Below are 21,635 nucleotides of genomic sequence, written 5' to 3'. Positions count from 1 at the left end.
ATTGAAGTAATATCTAAAATAAATTAAATAAACACAATATTAATATTGATTTCATTGTTACCATTCCAAAAATTATCTGATTTAGCATTGCGCTGAAAGAGATTACTACCCTAACTTACTTACTGGATTTTGCCATAAATGCCTAAAGATAATGTTGCTAAAGTTCCCCATATACCTTTTCTGCCAAATGTCATGCTTTGTCCCGACCCTAGCTCTGTTGCTCACAGCCATCATTTCCTCTTCTGAGTCCTCTGCTCCCTTTCCCATCATCCTAAGTGCTGGGCTAGAAGCCAGCAGTGATCATAGTCCCTGTAACTCCACCTAATCCCCTCCCACTTGTTCCACAGCTTCACAGTATCAATTTAGTGATGGGAAGTCCAGCTCTTTTCTGGTGTTCTGGCTCACTTGCACCGCTCACCAAAAAGAGCCTGCTCTTTTGGATCCTAAGTGGATCCCTATTAAATATGTCTTCACCTCAGGTGAAGGTGAATGCCCACCTGCAGTCGAAACCATGCCCACTTGCAGTCAGCCAATTAAATTAATGAGTGGGCGGATTTCAGTCTCCCAAACACTGGAATTTTACGCCCAGTGAGAGCCATTAAGAGAATTTAGTGGCTCTCACTTGGGTATTTGGCTCCTGTCTTTCACAGCAGGGGTCATCTCTTTGTCTTGGTTGTGAAGGACCCATCACTAATCAGCATAACGTTTTGTCTAGGACAGTGCTACAGGCCAGTCACTGATACAATGCATAGAAGTAACACAAAGCACCAGAACAGCAGCCCTGGCCTTAAAGATTATCCCCCTCACTGACTAATCATGCTCTACTGTAACAGGATGGACGTGTGGGGAAGAGAGATGTATGCATAAATACATTACAGTGGATATACAGCAGGGTCTAGATATTACACAGGTTATAGAGCAGGAAGTGTGTGTACATACTGTACACTGGCATACTGCTATATCCATACAGAAACAATGGAGAGCTCTGGAGGCTGAAATGTGCAGGGAGCTGTGTCTGCTGTTGAATGCATAGAACCAGGGAGTGAGCTCTGCTCAATAGAGAGCCCTGCCCACCAAACATGAAAGTCACATTATTCTGATGAAATGTTATTAGTAGGGAGCCCTGAATCAGTTAAGGGTGACTGTGGGGAAAGACTACCCCTAGTCAGTTAGGGGTGACACAGTGGGGGAGCTGGACCCTAAGTTCAAGGTGATTGCGGGGAAGGAGGGCCCTCAGATCATAAGATGTGACATAATGGGGGAGAAGTACCCTGAGTTATTTAAGGGTGACACAGTGGGAAAGGTGGCCCTAAAACAAGTAAGGGATGGCACACATACAAAGGGGAAGTTTCCTTCAAGAAAAACAGTTGGAGAGGAGAGATCTCAGTCAGTTAGGTGTGAAACAGTGGGGAAAGTGAATGATTAGTCAAGGGTGACAATGGGGAAGGAGATACCTCAGTCTCTTAGGTGTAACATAATGGGTTAGTGGTGCCCTGAGTCATTTAGTGGTGACACAGCAAAGGAGGTGGTCCACCATTCAGTTGGATGTGACTGATGACCTACCCTTGCACCCAACATATCACCCCTAATTGGATGAGTGCCCTTAATCAGTTATGTAGCATAAGTTGATATGGTGCTGATGTCAAATCTGCAGTACTAGCCAATTCACAATGTAGGCTATTTCTATATAGCTGCCCCGAGAACCCAAGATATAACATTTCTACATTGTATGAAGTTACACCAACTGTTATACTCTATAGAAAGCAGAGGAGTGACAATCACTCAACACAGCTCTAAAAAAATTATATTTCCATACAGTGCTGGTTACACAGCTCGGTACTGCAGTATAACATTTTACATGCTGCTGTACATTGTCTTCCATGCTGTGGCTGTTTCTGAATATGAAGTGAAAGAATATTTGGAGTCCCTCGGATTTAGTGAGATAGGTATGGGAGACATCATAGCAGCTAATCTTGAGAGAGTAATGAAAATAAGAGAGGAGAAAACTGTCAGTCAGGTAATCTGCAAAGTCTCCTGAAATGTCCAGAACTCTGCGAGATACAAACGTTAAAGGCTGGCAACTCACATGACAGAACAATAGGTCCAGAAAGCAAAAAATAAACTCACCAAACCGATGGACACTATCAACTCCATTGATGATTGCATTATAATTTGTGTTTTCTTCACCAATCTGCAGTGATATAAGATCACAAAATATGAAAGAAGTCAGTTAATGCTGTATAACAACAAAGATAATTATATTAACAATAATAACAGTGAAAAATATTAAGAAACAATTATCATAATCAAGAATTGTAAACGTCACAATGTTCTCTCATATCTATATCTATATATGAGGCTTGACAACGGCTCAGGAGGAGCCGAAACGTTGCCCAGATTGAGTGGGGATGAATAAAGTTTTTCCCTTTTTTCACCTGAAATGTTTGGAGTGCTGCTTTCATCTTTCTTCTGTTTAAATTGGGCAAGTTTTGGACTGTTTGCCTGGGGGCTTGGCATCCCCCTGAATTTATTGTGCTGTTCCTTTTTCTCTAATAAATAAATATATATATATATATATATATATATATATATATATATATATATATATATATATACACACACTGCGGTTCAAAAGTTGAGGGTCACTTCGAAATTTCCTTATTTTTGAAAGAAAAGCACATTTTTTCCGATGAAGCTAACCTTAAATGATTCAGAAATACACTCTATACATTGTTAATGTGGTAAATGACTATTTTATCTGCAAAAGTCTGGTTTGTAATGCAATATCTTCATAGGTGTATAGAGGCCCATTTCCAACAACCATCACTCCAGTGTTCTTATGGTACTTTGTGTTTGCTAACTGTGTAAGAAGGCTAATGGATGGTTATAATACCCTTGAAAACCCTTGTGCAAGTATGTTAGCACAGCTGAAAACAGTTTGGCTGATTAGAGAACCTATAAACCTGACTTTCCTTTGAGCTAGCTGAGAACCTGGAGCATTACATTTGTTGGTTCCATTAAACTCTCAAAATGGCCAGAAAAAAAGAACTTTCATGTGAAACTTGACAGTCTATTCTTGTTCTTAGAAATTAAGGCTATTCCATGTGAGAAATTGCCAAGAAACTGAAGATTTCCTACAATGGTGTGTACTACTCCGTTCAGAGGAGAGCACAAACAGGCTCTAACCAGAGTAGAAAGAGATGTGGGAAGCCCCGCTGCACAACTGAGCAACAAAACAAGTACATTAGAGTCTGTAGTTTGAGAAATCAACGCCTCACAGGTCCTCAACTAGCAGCGTCATTAAATAGTACACACAAAACGCCAGTGTCAACGTCTACAGTAAAGAGGCGACTCCGGGATGCTGGCCTTCAGGGCAGAGTGGCAAAAAAAGAGCTATATCTGAGACTGGCTAATAAAAGGAAAAGATTAATATGGGCAAAAGAACACAGACATTGGACAGAGGAAGATTGGAAAAAAGTGTTATGGACAGATGAATCCAAGTTTGAGGTGTTTGGATCACACAGAAGAACATTTGAGAGATGCAGAACAACTGAAAAGATGCTGGAAGAGTGTCTGACGCCATCTGACAAGCATGGTGGAGGTAATGTGATGGTCTGGGGTTGCTTTGGTGCTGGTAAAGTGGGAGATTTGTACAAGGTAAAAGGGATTTTGAATAAGGAAGACTATCACTCCATTTTGCAACACCATGCCATACCCTGTGGACAGCGCTTGATTGGAGCCAATTTCAACCTACAACAGGACAATTACCCAAAGCACATCTCCAAATTATGCAAGAAATATTTAGGGAAGAAGCAGGTAGCTAGTGTTCTATCTATAATGGAGTGACCAGGGCAGTCACAAGATCTCAACCCCATTGAGCTGTTGTGGGTGCAGCTTGACCGTGTGGTACGCAAAAAGTGCCCATCAAGCCAAACCAACCTGTGGGAGGTCCAGAATAAAGAGAAAAAAATGCAATCGCACAGCCGCTATGCGCTAGATCCTTACTGCTCCAGGGGCAGAAAAATGCACTATTAAAGCCTTTTGTCAGAAAACAAACTAAACAAAAAAACCGCTAAAAAGATTATACCTTGGTGCTGCTTAAGAAAAACAGATCCAACATGATACATAAGAAGAGACTGAAAGCGCACTCACCGGTATATGAACAATCAAAGCGGTTTATTCACATGAGATCATGCGGTGCAAGGAGGGTATGTGAATACAAAAAAGGATGACAGCTGTTTCGTGCTATGTGAGCACTTCAACAGATCCAAACAGATCTGTTGAAGTGCTCACATAGCACGAAACAGCTGTCATCCTTTTTTGTATTCACATACCCTCCTTGCACCGCATGATCTCATGTGAATAAACCGCTTTGATTGTTCATATACCGGTGAGTGCGCTTTCAGTCTCTTCTTATGTAACCTGTGGGAGGGCCTTCTGGAAGTATGGGGTGAAATTTCCTTAGATTACCTCAGCAAATTAACTGCTACAATGCCAATGGTTTGCAATGCTGTAATTGCTGCAAAGGGAGCATTCTTTGACGAAAGCAAAGTTTGAAGAAAAAAATTATTATTTGAAATAAAAATCTTTTTTTTTCCAACCTGGTCAATGTCTGGACTAGATTTTCAATTCATTTGGCAACTCATTTGATTAATAAAAGTATAAGTTTTCATCAAAAAACTTATTGAACTTAAACTTTTGAACAGTAGTATATATATATATATATATATATATATATATATATATATATCATATATATATATATACACACATACTGCTCAAAAACATTAAGGGGAAAAGGGAACACTAAAATGCCACATCCTAGATATCACTGAAATATTCCAGATATGAATCTTTATTCATTACATAGTGGAATGTATTAAGAACAATAAAACCTATAAATTATCAAAATAAATCACAGCTAATATCCCACGGAGGTCTGGAGCTGGAATGATGCTTATAATCAAAGTGGAAAATGAAGTTACAGGCTGATCCAACTTCAGTGGAAATGCCTCAAGATAAGGAAATGATGCTTGTTAGTGTGTGTGGCCTCCACGTGCCTGTATGACCTCCCTACAATGCTTGGGCATACTCCAGATGAGGTTGCAGATCATCTCCTGAGGGATCTCCTCCCAGACCTGGACTAAAGCATCCGCCAACTTCTGGACAGTCTGTGGTGCAACATGACATTGGTGGATGGTGCGAGACATGATGTCCCATATGTGTTCAATCGGATTCAGGTCTGGGGCACGGGCGGGTCAGTCCGTAGCTTCATTGCCTTCATCTTGCAGGAACTGCTGACACACACCAGCCACATGAGGTCTGGCATTGTCCTGCATTAGGAGGAACCCAGGGCCAACCCCACCAGCATATGGTCTCACAAGGGGTCTGAGGATCTCATCTCGGTACCTAATGGCAGTCAGGCTACTTCTGGCGAGCACATGGAGGGCTGTGCGGCCCTCCAAAGAAATGCCACCCCCCATTAATGACCCAATGCGAAACCGGGTCATGCTGAAGGATGTTGCAGGCAGCAGATCGCTCTCCACGGCATCTCCAGACTCTGTCACGTCTGTTACATGTGCCCAGCGTGAACCTGCTTTCATCTGTGAAGAGCACAGGGCGTCAGTGGCGAATTTGCCAATCCTGGTGTTCTGTGGCAAATGCCAAGCGTTCTGCACAGTGCTGAGATGTGAGCACAACCCCCATCTGTGGACATCAGGCACTCAGACCTTCCACATGGAGTCGGTTTCTAACCATTTGTGCAGACACATGCACATTTGTGGCCTGCTGGAGGTCAGGGCTTGCAGGGCTCTGGCAGTGCTCCTCCTGTTCCTCCTTGTACAAAGGCTGAGGTGGCGGTCCTGCTGCTGGGTTGTTGCCCTCCTACAGCCCCCTCTTCTCCTGGTGTACTGGCCTGTCTCCTGGTAGTGCCTCCAGCCTCTGGACACTACACTGACAGACACAGCAAACATTCTTGCCACAGCTCGCATTGATGTGCCATCCTGGATGAGCTGCACTATCTGAGCCACTTGTGTGGGTTGTAGAGTCCGACTCATGCCACCACGAGTGTGAAAGCACAACCAACATTCAAAAGTGACCAAAACATCAGCCAGAAAGCATTGGTACTGAGATGTGGTCTGTGGTCCCCACCTAAGAACCACTCCTTTATTGAGTGTGTCTTGATAATTGCCAATAATTTCCATCTGTTGTCTATTCCATTTGCACAACAGCATGTGAAATTTATTGTCAAACAGTGTTTCTTCCTAAGTGGACAATTTGATTTCACAGAAGTTTGATTTACTTGGAGTTATATTCTGTTGTTTAAGTGTTCCCTTTATTTTTTGAGCAGTGTATATAAAAAAGGCAACTATTACACGGCCTGCTGCAAATATGGATACAAACTTTTTTGGGGGAGGGGCAGTTGGGGAGAATGTCTTTCAATTAATGAAGAAATGAGTGATCCTTTGTACTTTCTTACTTCTGTGTTCACTCTACTCTCATACTGTGTCTCCCACTTGTCCCCTATAATGAACAAATAGAGGGGGACATCACTTGACAGCTGCAGCCAATCTGCAGCCGATGTTTAGCTGCAACCTTCACATTCTGTTCAAACTGGCTTCTTCTGCTTTGATGTAAAGTAAAGACTGCAGCCAATCAGCAGCCTTTGATTGGCTGCAGAATCAACATGACGCTCCCACTCACCCATGCTTGATGTTGGTGGCAGATGACTGGCGAAGGAGCCATGCCAGTACGGGACATGAGCACAACCATTTTTCTTCCATTACCCAGGGTCCAAGATTAACTTTTTTAGTATTTTAAAATTAACCTTTATCAACATTCAGTGCGGGTGTGTGGGGGGTCAAACGACTGTTGCAACCACACCAGCACCCACTAGTTGCGGAAGATTGGCTGCAGCGGTCAAGTACTACCCACTGCCGGATGTTTTTGGTGTGGGAATTGGCAGGAGACACAGTTCAAGTGCAGAAGAATCAGAAGTGAGCCTACATTTTTTTTTATTAAATCATACGTGGCCCATTGCAGTTAAAGGGAACATGTACAGTCTCCCTGTATGTTTCCCGGTCCTTTGCATCTCCATCGCACCACATCTCTGGCCACTCTGTTCACCCTAGTTTGGGGCTACTGACCCAAGTAGACCTTGCAGTTCACTGCACATGTCCGGGACCTACGCATGGCTGGAACTCCCAGACTAGAGTGAGCAATGTGCCAGAGATACCGTGCGATGGAGACATGGAAGATTGGACAACGGGAAAGGAACAGCGGGGATGGATAGAAAGGTGAGTGGTGAGGTGAGTATAAGTATTTTCTTTATTTTTTACAAGTTATTTTTATCATGCTCTAGAGTCTCAAAAAACCCCAGAACATAATAGGAAACATTCCATTCTCAGAGAATGTCTTCTCTGCGAGTTGAATTTCCAGGGAAAATCTTCACGAACAGGTGAATTTGAAACTTGTCAGATCGGCTCATCTTTATTAATAAATAACACACAGGGTGTAACAAACAGTCAAAGGTGTCCTTAGCCTTTAAGGTTCTTCTTAAAACATTCCTCTGGTTTTATATAAATGCTTTAAGAACATTATTACTGGTTTAAACACAGTCCCAGGAAAAAAGGGGAAATCACAGTATGACCAATGCTTCCTTCATATCGTAAGGATGCATGTAACACAGCAGAGCTTTTCGGATGGAACAATATATATGATAGTGTTTGCTTTAGATTTTCCTATTGCAAAATAACTGATTATTAAAGGTATATGCGACTGCTTTCTCTACGTCACTGCCTTTTAAACATTTGATAAGAGCTATTTACAAGGCAATACAGAATCAATGAATGATCACTGTCCCGTTATGGTACACCCAGAAGAAGACCTCTTCTCACACATCACCTAGATAAATGATCTGTCTCCTGATGACTTGTCTGTGCATTGTCATGGAAACACAAAAAATTCTGCCGTTTATATGCTTATTACCTGTAATCACAAATGATTCTGGCTATCAAGGATTTTTCCTACTTAAGCCAGTTACAGCTTAAGCAGTTACTTAAATAATCCTATTTACGCTAAGTGCTTTATTACAAAGTGTCATACATGTTTTTACTAGTAGGGTGACATTGTTTGGGAGCCACATAGTCCAAGATTACTGTACATTGCTATGTTGTTAGGTGATTCTCTTTTTCAGGGGTTCTCCATCAAAACAACCAGTCCGTATGTTCTATCATGGAATTTGAAAGTCCCGGAGGGGCACCACTGTGCATGATCCAGCTTCATCAGCCAGAGAGGAGAACTGTGGATAGCAGTGACGTTCACTCATAGCCAGCAATTTATCTGAATACAATATTTACACTGCAATACCTCTGCGATTAAAGGGGGTGTTTCTAATGAGAAGCATATTGGTAATCAAAAGGATGTGAGCATCCAGCCACAGCTCTCACTTCATCTTGATTACGTATAACTATTCCTCAACTACCCCCAATTATGATACTAGGACATATGAAAATTGGTCCTTAAATGTGTTGTTTCATTAGAAACACCTGGAATGCAAGTGGCAACACTGCCGCAACGACATCAGCACAGTAGGGGCCAAATATTCAGATCGAGTAGAGATTGTCTTAGTAATGGACAAACCCTTTAACCCCTTAATGACCGCCGATACATCTTTTAACGGCGGCCAATAAGGGGCATTATTCCTCAGCGTCGCTTTTTAACAGCGCTGAGGAATAAGGGAATAGTGCTGCTTGTACATGACTGCTGACCACCTGCTGTATCGGCCCCGGAAGGTTTGGGCACTGATTAACCCCTGTCAATGATGACAGTGGTATTTAATTGGTTGCAAGGGGGTTACAAGACCCCCATAGTAACCAACGGACCCCCACAATGACAATCGTGGGTCCTGATGGTAACCATGGTACCCTGAGGTCAAGTGATGACCTCAGGGTACAGTGACCTGTGAGATCCAGCTATAAACTGGGTCTCACAGGCTGTGTCAGTAAAACACCGCCAGTCTCATGCACTGTAGTATACGAGTACTGCAATGTATGAGAGCAGAGATCAAAATAAGAATTATACATGTCCCACAGTGGGACTAAGTGAAAAAGTAAAGAAAAGTAGCATCAAATATATGAAAAAGTTAAAAAAACACAAAAGAAGTGCACACAAATTCCAAAAAGCTGTTTCACCACACAAAGCACAACGTTTGTGATAAAACAAAAAAGTACACATAATTGGTATCGCTGCATCGACAATGACCCGTTCTATAAAACTGGCAAGTTATTTACTCCGTATGGTGGAAGCCATAAAATAAATAATAAAAATATTCCCAAAATGTATTTTTCATCATATGGACCCACAAAAAAGTGAATAAAAAGCAATCAAAGTGTTATATGTAAAAAAAATATTGTATAAATGAAATCGCCAAACTATCTCACAAAAATTCATCTTTGTAAAATATTGTTTTTAATATGTAAAAATCACAAAGCATAAAGAAAACAATATAAATCTGGTATTGTTGTAATTGTACTACTGACCCAACGAACAAATATATCTTATCACTTTAACTGCTTGGTGAACGTCGACAAAAATTTTAAATAAAAAACAATACCCAAATTGCTGATTTTTGTTCATTCGATGTTTTAAAAATCTGAATAAAAAGTGATCAAAATAATGCAAAATATCATGTTCCCCAAAATGGTACCAAAAAATCTGCAATTTGTTCCACAATAAACTCTCATACAGCTCTGTTCGCCAAAAAATAAAAGTTACAGTTCTCAGATGAAAAAAAAACAACTTTTATAAAAAAGCATTTTTACTGTGTGATAGCAGCAAAACCTAAAAAAAGAGAATAAATCTGGTATCGCTGTAATCAAACCAACCCGAATAATAAATCCACCTTATCACTTATACCGCAAGGTGAACCGCACAAAATAAAAATAAGAACTATTCTTGTACTATTTGTTAAATCTACCTCCCAAAAATCAGGATGAGGCTTCACTCACATTTATCCTGCACTCTCTGCTGAGCGCTTATGTCGAGGTTTCAGTGTAAATTCCCCAGAAACGCGATTCAGACAAAACCCCAGATGGAACCACTCCCTTATGAGGCAGATAAGTCACTTTAGACTGGTCTGTGCTCCGGCTGTGTCCCATCATTTTAGGCGTCTTTTAGCACACAAGTGTGAGCGACTACAGATCTGTGCATGCCTAAAAAGATGGACACCACACAGAGTACAAAGTGTTTCCATCTGCCTCATGGTGGGTGGTTCTGTTGGAGGTTTAGTCTGAACCGCATTTTTGTAGCATTTGCATGGAAACCCCGACGTAAGTACAGTACTTAAGTACTCAGCATAGAACACAAGAATGTGATACAGCCTTATACTGGAGCAATCAAAAATATTATGTACCCCAAAATGTTATTAATAAAAATCCTAATTTATCCCACACAAAACCAGCCCCCACTCAAGTCCATTATCGGTCACTGGAACTATAGGGGGTTCCCACGTTGCTGGTAGGACAAAAACCTTCCCGCCCCCTCAAATAAAATCCAGTGAATTCTGCACTCTAAAATCCAAATGCCCCCCTCCTTCTGAGCCCCATTGTGCCTAAATCACAGTACGCGGCCACATGTTAGGCATTGTTGTCATGGAGAAAAGGCACAACTTAGGAGTGAGTATCGCCAGAAGCACAAGCTGGGCACAATGTATGGGGGCACTACAATATATGAAGGCTCTACACTGTATGGGGACACAATGTATGGGTAGTAGACTGGCATATTTGCAATTCTCCAGAAAAAAAACACCTGGCGTGAATGTCACAAAATAGTTACTGCAGTCGAAGATGAATTCATTGAGAGGTGCAATTTCTAAAATAGGGTCACTTTAAGGATTTTTCTGCTGTTCTGGCACCTTTAGGGCTCCGCAAATGTCACCCGCAAACTATTCTAGCAAAACCTGTGCTCCAAAAGCTACCGTATTTTTCGGACTAAAAGACGCACTTTTTCCCCCCCAAAAAAGGGGGGAAAACGGGGGGTGCGTCTAATAGTCGCAATGCAGGCTTACCTAGGTGGCAGAGGTGCGGTGGCAGAGGTCCGGTGGCAGAGGTGCGGTTGCGGGGGTGTGGCGGCAGAGGAGGCACAGTAAGCGGGGTCCCTTTCCCCGGTATGGTGATGCAGCAGGCCCGGTATGCAGCAGAGCCGGGTGAATCCTCTTGTTATCGATGGTGGCGGCCATTTTCCGGAGGCCGCGCGTGCGCAGATGGAGCGCTCTGCTTCCCGGGGCTTCAGGAAAATGGCCGCCGCGATCTCCATCTGCGCACGCGCGGCCTCCCGCGGCCATTTTCCTGAAGCCCCGGGAGCAGAGCGCTTCATCTGCACACGCGCGGCCTCAGGAAGATGGCCGCGCCCACCGATAACAAGAGGATTCACCCGGCTCTGCTGCATACCGGGCCTGCTGCATCACCATACCGGGGAAAGGGACCCCGCTTCCTGCGCCTCCTCTGCTGCCACACCCCCGCCACCGCACCTCTGCCACCGGACCTCTGCCACCGCACCTCTGCCACCTAGGTAAGCCTGCATGGTACGCCAGGGACCCCTCTCACGCCATACCTCTCACTGCACCTCCTGATCCCAGCACCTCCTGATCCCAGCACCTCCTGATCCCAGCACCTTCTCATCCCAGCACCTCCTGATCCCAGCACCTCCTGATCCCAGCACCTTCTCATCCCAGCACCTTCTCATCCCAGCACCTCCTCATCCCAGCATCACCCCACCTTGCCTCCTGTGACCCTGCTCTGCCACCGCCATAAGATACTGTAAATTCGGACAATAAGACGGACCCCCATGTTATAAAAAATCTTTTTTTCTGCAATTTTCACCCCAAATTTGGGGTGCGTCTTATGGTCCGGTGCGTCTTATAGTCCGAAAAATACGGTAAATAACGCTTCTTCCTTCTCAGCCCTGATGTGTCGCCTAAAAGTAATTTATGACAACATATGGGGCAGCACTGCATTCTGGAGAAATTGCGCTATTAACCCTTGTGTACCTGACATTTTACAACAAATACAAAAATTACATTTTTACCGCTAAATTTCAGTTTTTTCTGTGTTCTAAAATTTTGTGAGGCACCTATGGATTCAAAACACTCACTACACCCCTAGATGAATTCCTTGAGGGGTCTAGTTTCCAAAATGGGGTATCTGATGGGGGGGTTTCTGCTGTTTTCACATGTTAAGGGCTCTTCAAATGCGACATGGCATTCACAAGCTATACCAGACAAATAGCGCGCTTTCCTTTCCTAGCCTTGCCATGTGCCCAAGCAGAAGTTTTTGACCATATATGGGGTATCTTCGCGTTTGGGATAAATTGTCCAACATATTATGGAATTAGTTTGCTCCTATTATCCATTGTGAAAATTACAATTTGGGAGGTAAAACAACATTCTAATGAAAAAAATGAAAATTTTCAATATGACATTTTATGTTATCAAATTCTGTGTAATACCTTTGGGTTCAAAATGCTCACTATACCCTTGGATAAAATCCTTGAGTGATGTAGTGTCTAGAATGGGGTAACTCATGCTTTTTTTCACTGTTTAAGAACATCAAAGGCTCTCCAAACACGACATGATGTCCGCAAACCATTCCTTCAAAGTTTGTGTTCCAAAACATCACTCCTTCCTTTTTGAACCCTGCCGTAAGCCCAAACAGTAGTTTTCCTCATGTATTGGCATTCTCAGAAATTGCACAACAAATTTTGTGGTCCATTTTCTCCTGTTACACTTGTGAAAATAAGAAAAATTGTGGCTAATAGTTGTCACGCTCTCGCCCAGACTGGTTGGCGTGGGCGTGCGGGGGTGTGGCCCCATTGTGCCACAGATCAGACTACCCTGGAAGGGGCATAACTAAGTAGCTTCCTTGGTGTTCGCTGGAGCCTCTGATGGAGAGGTCAAGCTTGTGCGGCAGGAAGCTACCAGGTACCACTCCAGGGTGGTGTCTGGCTGTGGCTGCTGATCCCACCGGGGAAAACGGAACATAGACAGGCAAGCGGACACGGCTGGGACACAGGCAGGTGGACGGGTACAACAGAGACACTGGCAGGCAGGTGGGCACGGCTGGCTCTCTGGTAGGCAGGCAGGTACGGCTGGCGCTCTGGCAGGACAGGCAGACAAGGCTGTACCGGAAGGACCGGTACGGACCGGTATGCAGGCAGGTATGTAAAACAGGTAAGAACCTGTTCAGACAGGAAGGTTTATGAAAACAGGTAGAGAAAGACCGCAAGGAGCGGAGCAAAGCAGAAGCACAGGAGGTTGAGCCAAGAGCAAGAAAGCGAAAGCAAATTACAGAAAAGCAGGAGGCGGAGCCAAGAGCCGGAGCCGAACATAGAAAGCAGGAGGTGGAGCCAATTACAGAAACGCAGTAGGCTTAGCCAAGAGCAGGAGGCGGAGCCAAGAGCAGGAAACGTAGAAACGGAGCAAGGTTGAACTGCAAAGAGCGGAGCCAGGTAGAACTGCAAGGAGCAGAGCCGCAGAGCAAAGTCAGAGTGCAGAGACAAGAGCAGGACAAAGCCACAGAGTGCAGAGACAAGAGCAGAGCAAAGCAAGACACAAGAGTGCAGAGCCGAGAGCAGAGCAATGCAAGACACAGAGTGCAGAGCCAAGAGCAGAGCAAAGCTAGACACAGAGTATGCACAGCAGAGAAAGCAAACCAAGACAGGGATATAAACGGACACAGGAACAGGACTAGACTAAGACAGAGTCAGGAATGGGACAAGGCACAGAGACACGGACAAAGGCCAGGGTATGACGCCCCACTGGGTGGCAAACACAGGACACAGACCAGGGTACAATGCCCCACTGGGTGGCAGACGCAAGAGTCACAGAGACAGGACCTGGCACCTCAGCAGCTAAGAACTGGCTGAGGGAGTAAGTTGCACAGGCCTCACCCAATGGGTGGGAAAGTCTTAAGTACAGGAGGCCTCATGGCAATTGGCCAGGGACAGCTTAGCAAGGTGTACACAGTCTCCATAAGAAACAGGAGCGGCCAGCGCCGCCCCCCTATGCACACAGACAGAGCATGCACAGAGCAAACAGCAGATATGAGGCACACAGCATGAAGCTGGCAGCAGAGAGAAGTCACAACATGGCCCGGAGAAGTGAGTGAGTTTATGTGTAAAGCAGGTGGGGGATGGAAGGCCATGCAGCGATGCCAGCAGGGTTGTTACATTAGTTCAATTTTGTGGGGAAAATGTGATTCTTTATTTTCACAGCTCTACGTTATAAACATCTGTGAAGCACCTGGGGGTTTAAGGTGCTCAGTACCCATATAGATAGATTCCTTGAGGGGTCTAGTTTCCACTTGTGGGGGTTTCCACTGTTTAGGCACATCAAGGACTCTCCAAACAAGACATGGCATCAACAATCGACTCCAGCCATTTTGCGTTCAAATAGTCAAATGGCGCGCCTTCACTTCTGAGACCTGCCGTGCGCTCAAACAGTAGATTCTCCCACATATGGGGTATCGGCGTACTCAAGAGAAATTGCACAACAAATTTTGGGGTTCAACTTCTCCTGTTACTCTTGTGAAAATAAGAAATTTGAAGCTAACATTTTGTAAAAAAAAGTGAAATGTTCATTTTTTCCTTCTACATTGCTTTAGTTCCTTTGAAGCACCTGAAGGGTTAATAAACTTCTTGAATGTGGTTTTTACTACTTTGAGGGGTGCAGTTTTTAGAATGGTGTCACTTTTGGATATGTTCTGTCATATAGGCCCCCCAAAGCCACTTAAATTTGATATGGTCCCTAAAAAAATGGTTTTGTAAATGTTTCTGAAAAAATGAGAAATCGCTGATCAACTTTCAACACTTCCAACTTCCTAACAATAATAATAAGAAAAAGATTTAACAAATGATTCAGTTGTAAAGTAGACATGTGGGAAATGTTATTTATTAACTATTTTATGTAGCATAAGTTTCTGATTTAAGGGCATAATATTTGTTTGACAATTGCGAAATTGTTGACATTTTCGACAAATGTCCAATATTTTCGCAAATAGGTCATAACGAACAAATTTTACCACTAACATGAAGTACAATATGTCATGAAAAAACAATCTCAGAATAAGTGGGATCTGTTGAAGCGTTCCAGAGCTACAGTACTGCCACATAAAGAGACAGTGGTCAGATTTAAAAAATTTGGCTTGGTCATTAAGGTCAAAATTGGCTTGGTCACTTGGCTTGGGGTTAAGGGACCTGCAATGATTGTTTGACAACATTGTGTTGATCTGCAATCCAATTAAAACATCAATCTCTTTCTATCATAAGATGTAAATATGAGTAGAGTCCACAAATTACTATTGTGTCTTGATCCAGTAAGATGCGCCAAATTCATTATCAGATGTGCACCACTTAATTTATTACCAGCATTAGTAATATATTCCAGTCATTGACTGGAGCACATTTCTTGATTTACGCCACTTTTGTGGTGTAAGTTATGATGAATTAGTAAGAATTTGTCAAGCTCTGCCCACTTTTCATTGAGTGCTTAAAATGTTGCGAGATTTCAAACAGTTTTACTCTAGATTTCTGGTTCAAACTGTTTGATAAATTGACCTCTAAGAATGTTGACCTGACATAATTGCTTGATATGGAATCCAAGCAAAGTCTATGTAATCTCAATTTACTGTGTTTTTTGCAATGGAGCATGTACAGTATTCCTAGTTCTTATGTAAGCAATTAGTGTGATATGAAATGTTCTACTTACAGATGAGCAAAACGATTTGACACTACCATGGTCCAGTATCAAATTTGGTTCTCCTGGTCAGCAGAATCATGGCAGTTCTGCTGACGAGACTGCAGATAGTTTCTGCAATGCTCTGTCTGGCATCCTGAGCACTGCTGTCACCTAATAGACCCCCAAAATGTCATCAAATAAAAAGTGCTCCAGTCGGACCACCAAGGAGGACCAAAATGGAAGGACTAGGGTAGTTTGACTGTAGGCAGGAGCACAGTAGCAGGAGAGGTGCCCAGGATGCTGCGCAGGGAAATACTTGGGTAAAAGTTGTTTGGCGGCAACAGAGCACCGTACTGGACATCAGATCAGTGTTGTTTGAATCTATTTGCTCATATCTGGTTCTAGTTTCTAACAATTTCAATTTAATTACATTAATAAAACTACTGTGATTCTTAGCAAAGGAATATTTCTCAGCAATTTTAGTGTGCGTAAGAAATATAAAATTCTGTCATTATTTTGAGAATATTGCTTTGCATAATAAAACAGTACAGATCATACTTTTTTTTTAATTCAATGTTATTGTTTTCATGAAAATTAAATTTGCTGTTATATTATCGCATGACAAATTTTGATGACTAACCATTTTGAAAGAAAGAATATATCATGGTCATGATGTGTAGTTGATAAATTAAAAGAAAGCTCTGGTCAAATTTTAATAATGCATACTATGTGGCAGTCCGCATTATGCAACATCTCATAGCAGGAAATTATACAGTAGTTTTCTTCTTGCTCAACTGCAAGTTTCCAAGAAGTTTTGTACCCTATAGGTTCTGATCACCCTATAAAATCCCAAATATCTGCAAATCATTGGACTCTACAGCAGGGGTGTCAAACTGCATTCCTCGAGGGCCGCAAACAGGTCATGTTTTCAGGATTTCCTTGTATTGCACAGGTGATAATTTAATCACCTGCACAGAATGATTCCAGCACCTTGTGTAATGCAAAGGAAATCTTGAAAACACGCATGGTCTGAGGCCCTCGAGGAATGCAGTTTGACACCCCTGCTCTACAGGATACGGTGTCAAAATATTCAATTTTCCCATTCTATGAAATAGCTTTTGCTTTGCAATTATTAGCTGAAGTTTACCCCACAGACTTTCTGCTATACAGCGATTGGCTGGAGATTTACTTCACAGACTTTCTGCTATGCAGCCATTGGCTAGGGGTTTTTCCTCTCATACTTCCTGCTATACAACAATTGGCTGGAGATTTACCCCACAGACTTCCTGCTATGCAATTAATGGTTGAATAATTAATTCACAAGCTTGTGCACTGCCGATATTGGCAGGAAATACTGTATATCAACTTCCTGCTCTGCAACTACAGACTGAAGTTTTAACTTACAGACATCCTACTCTGCTGCAACTTGCTGAAACTGTACCTCATAGGTTTCATGATCTGCCACCATCTACATTTCATTCTGTATATAAGATTTGTCTAGTTAGACAAGCTTTTTTATATGTGTCAGTTTTTAGACCATTGATCAGTCATTCATGATGACCTAATGAACAATTCTGTCATAACACACCCTTACAGTAAGATTGTCTTACCAGGTACAGGAAGCAACATTGTTGTCAAGTGATATCTTCCATAAAAGTTATGCACTAGTACGACTGGGCAGTAAATTTTGAAGTCTGCCTTTCATCTGGGTCTAAACAAGTTCAAAAAACCGAAAAAAGGGGGTAACTTGGAACCCTAGAGAAAACAAAACACCTAAGCAACAAGGATCCCTAAAAAATAACTTTTATTAGACAATAATTAAAAAAATCTCTAATCATGCCGCAGATAATAATGATAAATTAAGTAAACAAAATTGTGTACCTATTAGGTCCTAGGGCGTCTCTACACTGGATCCTACCTGTCAGTGGAGGTTGGCACCCTAATTTTCTGCGGTAGGCGCCCCCACTCCGCGTCGACTCGACCCTCACAACTCCCTAGAATTCCCTAAATAAGGAACCCTAGAAAGAACTGACAATATCCCTATGGGAAAGAGACCTGCCTAACAGTGGGGGTAGGCACCCTAATGTGAAATGGTAGGCACCCCCACTCCACGTCGACTGACCCTAGAAACCCTACAAATTCCCTAAATAAGAATAGAAATAAAGAAATGTACCACAATACTCCCAAACAACCCAAAGAAAGTAGAAAAAAACACAAAAGAAAAAAATCTCAAAAAATACGACACTAAAAGCAAAAGAGATAAACCCAGATAATCAAGATTTAGGGCGTCTCTACAGTGAAGCATAAATATGCCCTCACAAAAAATATATATACAAGTGTAGATGCAATAATCTCAGTATGGGTGAATGAGATATAGCAATGTCATTAAATCTTGTCCATATCAAAAATACAAAGAAAAGCGCTCCTGTAATATGATGAAACGGTGCTCAGGGCATGTATATCAAATGAAAATCATGCTCCTTACTGCATCATGGTGTGCACTAAAAAAGAACCTCCAAAAATAGCAATCATAGATAGATGCTGCATCGTCTCAATAGACTAATGTAATGCAGAAAACTGGAGATAAAATGACACTTCAAAGTATATGGAAGTCACCATATGTTATACTTGAGCTGTTTAAGGTGCACAGTGCTATGCATTAGGTCTATCCTATAGAAAGAATAAACGAATTAACTAAAGTGCATGCTGCAGTAATATATCAGGCTGGACCCACAAGCCTGGGCCCCCCAGAGAGGCAATATGTTTTTTGTATGAAAGGACACAATCATCCCCATACTTAAGAAAGGAATGTCATAACATCAATACTCATCTGCAGGCTTGTGGAGACCTTCAGCACCGCTCAGACGCCAATCACATCAAGCGCTAGATAGCCGTCTCCCCAAAACAATGCCCGACGCGTTTCTCCCCCATCAGTATACAGTGGGGGTTCTTCAGGGGTATGTAAAACTGATAGATGGCTGTACAAGAATAGGAGCTGTGGACTCACCATACATCTCTCTATAAATAATGATGCGGAGACATGTGGAGCACGCCGGCAACAGAGCCGTCCCCAGAGATAACGTCATCAACAATTGCCATATAAGTGAATTGAACGCATAATGCGTGTCACCCTGTTGTGAGTTCTGTTTTTGGGCTCCCTCTGGTGGTTACTGATGGTACTGGGTGATTTGTGTTCTGCTGTCTCTGGTGTCCACCTGTTCTATTAGGATTTGGGAGTTTCCTATTTAACCGGGCTTTCTTGTCATTTCCCCGCCGGCTATCAAGGTTATCAGAGTGTTTTGTTACCTCAGCTTCTGGCTTCAGTAATCTTCAGGACAAGCTAAGTTTTTGATTTTCTTGTTTCACGTTTTGCTTTATTTTTGTCTTGTCCAGCTTGCATGTAATTGTTTCTTTGCTGCTGGTTGCTCTAGTGGGCTGTAATTGCTCCTCATGTTCCATGAGTTGGAACATGAGTTCAAGTAATTACAGGATGGTTTTTTGAAGGGTTTTTTGCTGACCGCGCAGTTTACTTTTGTATCCTCTGCTATCTAGTTTTAGCGGGCCTCATTTTGCTGAATCTGTTTTCATACTGTGTATGTGCCTTCCTCTCATTTCACCGTCATTATATGTGGGGGGCTGCTATTTCTGTGGGGTATTTCTCTGGAGGCAAGAGAGGTCTGTGTTTTTTCTAATAGGGGAAGTTAGATCTTCGGCTGGTGCGAGACGTCTAGGATCAACGTAGGCACGTTCCCCGGCTATTGTTATTTGTGTGTTCAGGTTTAGGGTCGCGGTCAGCTCAGGTTCCATCACCCTAGAGCTCGTTGGTGCTTGTCCTTTTGTGATTCCCTGCCATTGGAATCATGACAGTATAGCCGGCCAAAAAATGTTTGGGCTGAAGTAGGAGGTAAAGTAGTATGAGGAAGTTTTTTTTTTTTTTTTCTCTCCTCTGAGGTTGCTGCCTAGCCTTAATTGCAGCCTGGCTGATTTTTTTTTTTTCCTCCTCTTAATCCTTGAATGGCTCTGACCTTAGCTGTTTATCATGGACGTCCAGAGTTTAGCTTCCAGCTTGAATAATCTTGCTGCTAAGGTTCAAAATATACAAGATTTTGTTGTACATGCTCCTATGTCTGAACCTAGAATTCCTATTCCAGAGTTCTTTGCTGAAGATAGATCTAGTTTTCTGAATTTTAGGAACAATTGCAAGCTGTTCCTTTCTTTGAAATTTCGCTCTTCTGGAGACCCTGCTCAGCAGGTTAAGATTATTATATCTTTCCTGCGGGGTGACCCTCAAAATTGGGCATTTGCATTGGCACCAGGGGATCCTGCGTTGCTTAATGTGGATGCGTTTTTTCTGGCATTGGGTTTGCTCTATGAGGAACCTAACCAGGAGATTCAGGCTGAAAAAACTTTATTAGCTCTCTCTCAGGGGCAAGATGAAGCAGAAATATATTGTCAAAAATTTCGGAAATGGTCAGTGCTTACTCAGTGGAATGAGTGCGCCCTGGCTGCAAAGTTCAGAGATGGCCTTTCTGAGGCCATTAAAGATGTTATGGTGGGGTTCCCTGCGCCTACGGGTCTGAATGAGTCTATGACTATGGCTATTCAGATTGATCGGCGTTTACGGGAGCGCAAACCTGTGCACCATTTGGCGGTGTCTTCTGAACAGGCACTTGAGACAATGCAATGTGATAGAGTTCAGTCTAGAAGTGAACGGCAAAACTATAGGCGGAAAAATGGGTTGTGCTTTTATTGTGGTGATTCAGCTCATGTTATATCAGCATGCTCTAAACGCACAAAAAAGGTTGATAAGTCTGTTGCCATTAGTACGTTACAGTCTAAGTTCATTCTGTCTGTGACTCTGATTTGCTCATTATCATCCATTTCCGTCGATGCCTATGTAGATTCAGGCGCTGCCCTGAGTCTTATGGATTGGTCATTTGCCAAGCGATGTGGGTTTAGTCTTGAGCCTCTGGAAGTCCCTATTCCTTTGAAGGGAATTGACTCTACACCTTTGGCTATGAATAAACCTCAGTACTGGACACAAGTGACCATGCGTATGACTCCCGTTCATCAGGAGGTGATTCGCTTCCTGGTATTGTATAATTTACATGATGTTCTAGTACTTGGTCTGCCATGGTTACAAACTCGTAATCCAGTCCTTGACTGGAAAACAATGTCTGTGTTAAGCTGGGGATGTCAGGGGGTTCATGATGATGCACCTCCGATTTCTATCGCTTCATCTACTCCTTCTGAGGTTCCTGTATTTTTGTCTGATTATCGGGATGTTTTTGAGGAGCCTAAGCTCAGTTCGCTTCCTCCTCACAGGGATTGCGATTGTGCTATAGATTTAATTCCTGGTAGTAAATTTCCTAAAGGTCGTTTGTTCAATCTGTCAGTGCCAGAGCATACTGCTATGCGGGATTATGTTAAGGAGTCCTTGGAAAAGGGACATATCCGTCCATCTTCGTCCCCTTTGGGAGCAGGTTTTTTTTTCGTGGCCAAAAAAGATGGGTCCTTGAGGCCTTGGATAGATTATTGTCTTTTGAATAAGATTACTGTAAAATATCAGTATCCTTTGCCTTTGTTGACTGATTTGTTTGCTCGCATTAAGGGGGCTAAATGGTTCACTAAGATTGATCTTCGGGGTGCGTATAATCTTATACGAATAAAGCAAGGTGATGAGTGGAAAACCGCATTTAATACGCCTGAGGGCCATTTTGAGTATTTGGTAATGCCTTTTGGACTTTCTAATGCTCCTTCAGTCTTCCAGTCCTTTATGCACGATATTTTCCGTGAATATCTGGACAAATTTATGATTGTGTATTTGGATGATATTTTGGTTTTTTCTGATGACTGGGAGTCTCATTTTCAGCAGGTCAGGAAGGTGTTTCAGGTCCTGCGGGCT

At 42.7% G+C, this 21,635-nt stretch overlaps 1 protein-coding gene across 8 annotated transcripts in view; it reads right to left on the bottom strand.

Moving 5' to 3' along the window:
- The window catches only part of PTPRZ1 (protein tyrosine phosphatase receptor type Z1), a 333,611-nt gene that overhangs the window by 175,922 nt on the left and 136,054 nt on the right, over positions 1-21,635 (bottom strand). For all 8 annotated transcript variants that reach the window (XM_069764885.1, XM_069764882.1, XM_069764880.1 and 5 more), the window contains exon 6: positions 2,128-2,191. In XM_069764885.1, the coding sequence (XP_069620986.1) occupies positions 2,128-2,191 (64 nt within the window). The remainder of the gene's footprint in view (positions 1-2,127; positions 2,192-21,635) is intronic.

The sequence above is a fragment of the Ranitomeya imitator genome, chromosome 4, assembly GCF_032444005.1.
Source record: "Ranitomeya imitator isolate aRanImi1 chromosome 4, aRanImi1.pri, whole genome shotgun sequence".
NCBI classification, from domain to species: Eukaryota; Metazoa; Chordata; class Amphibia; order Anura; family Dendrobatidae; genus Ranitomeya; species Ranitomeya imitator.
Note: the sequence above shows the minus strand (reverse complement) of the source record. Positions and strands in the feature narration are given on the sequence as shown.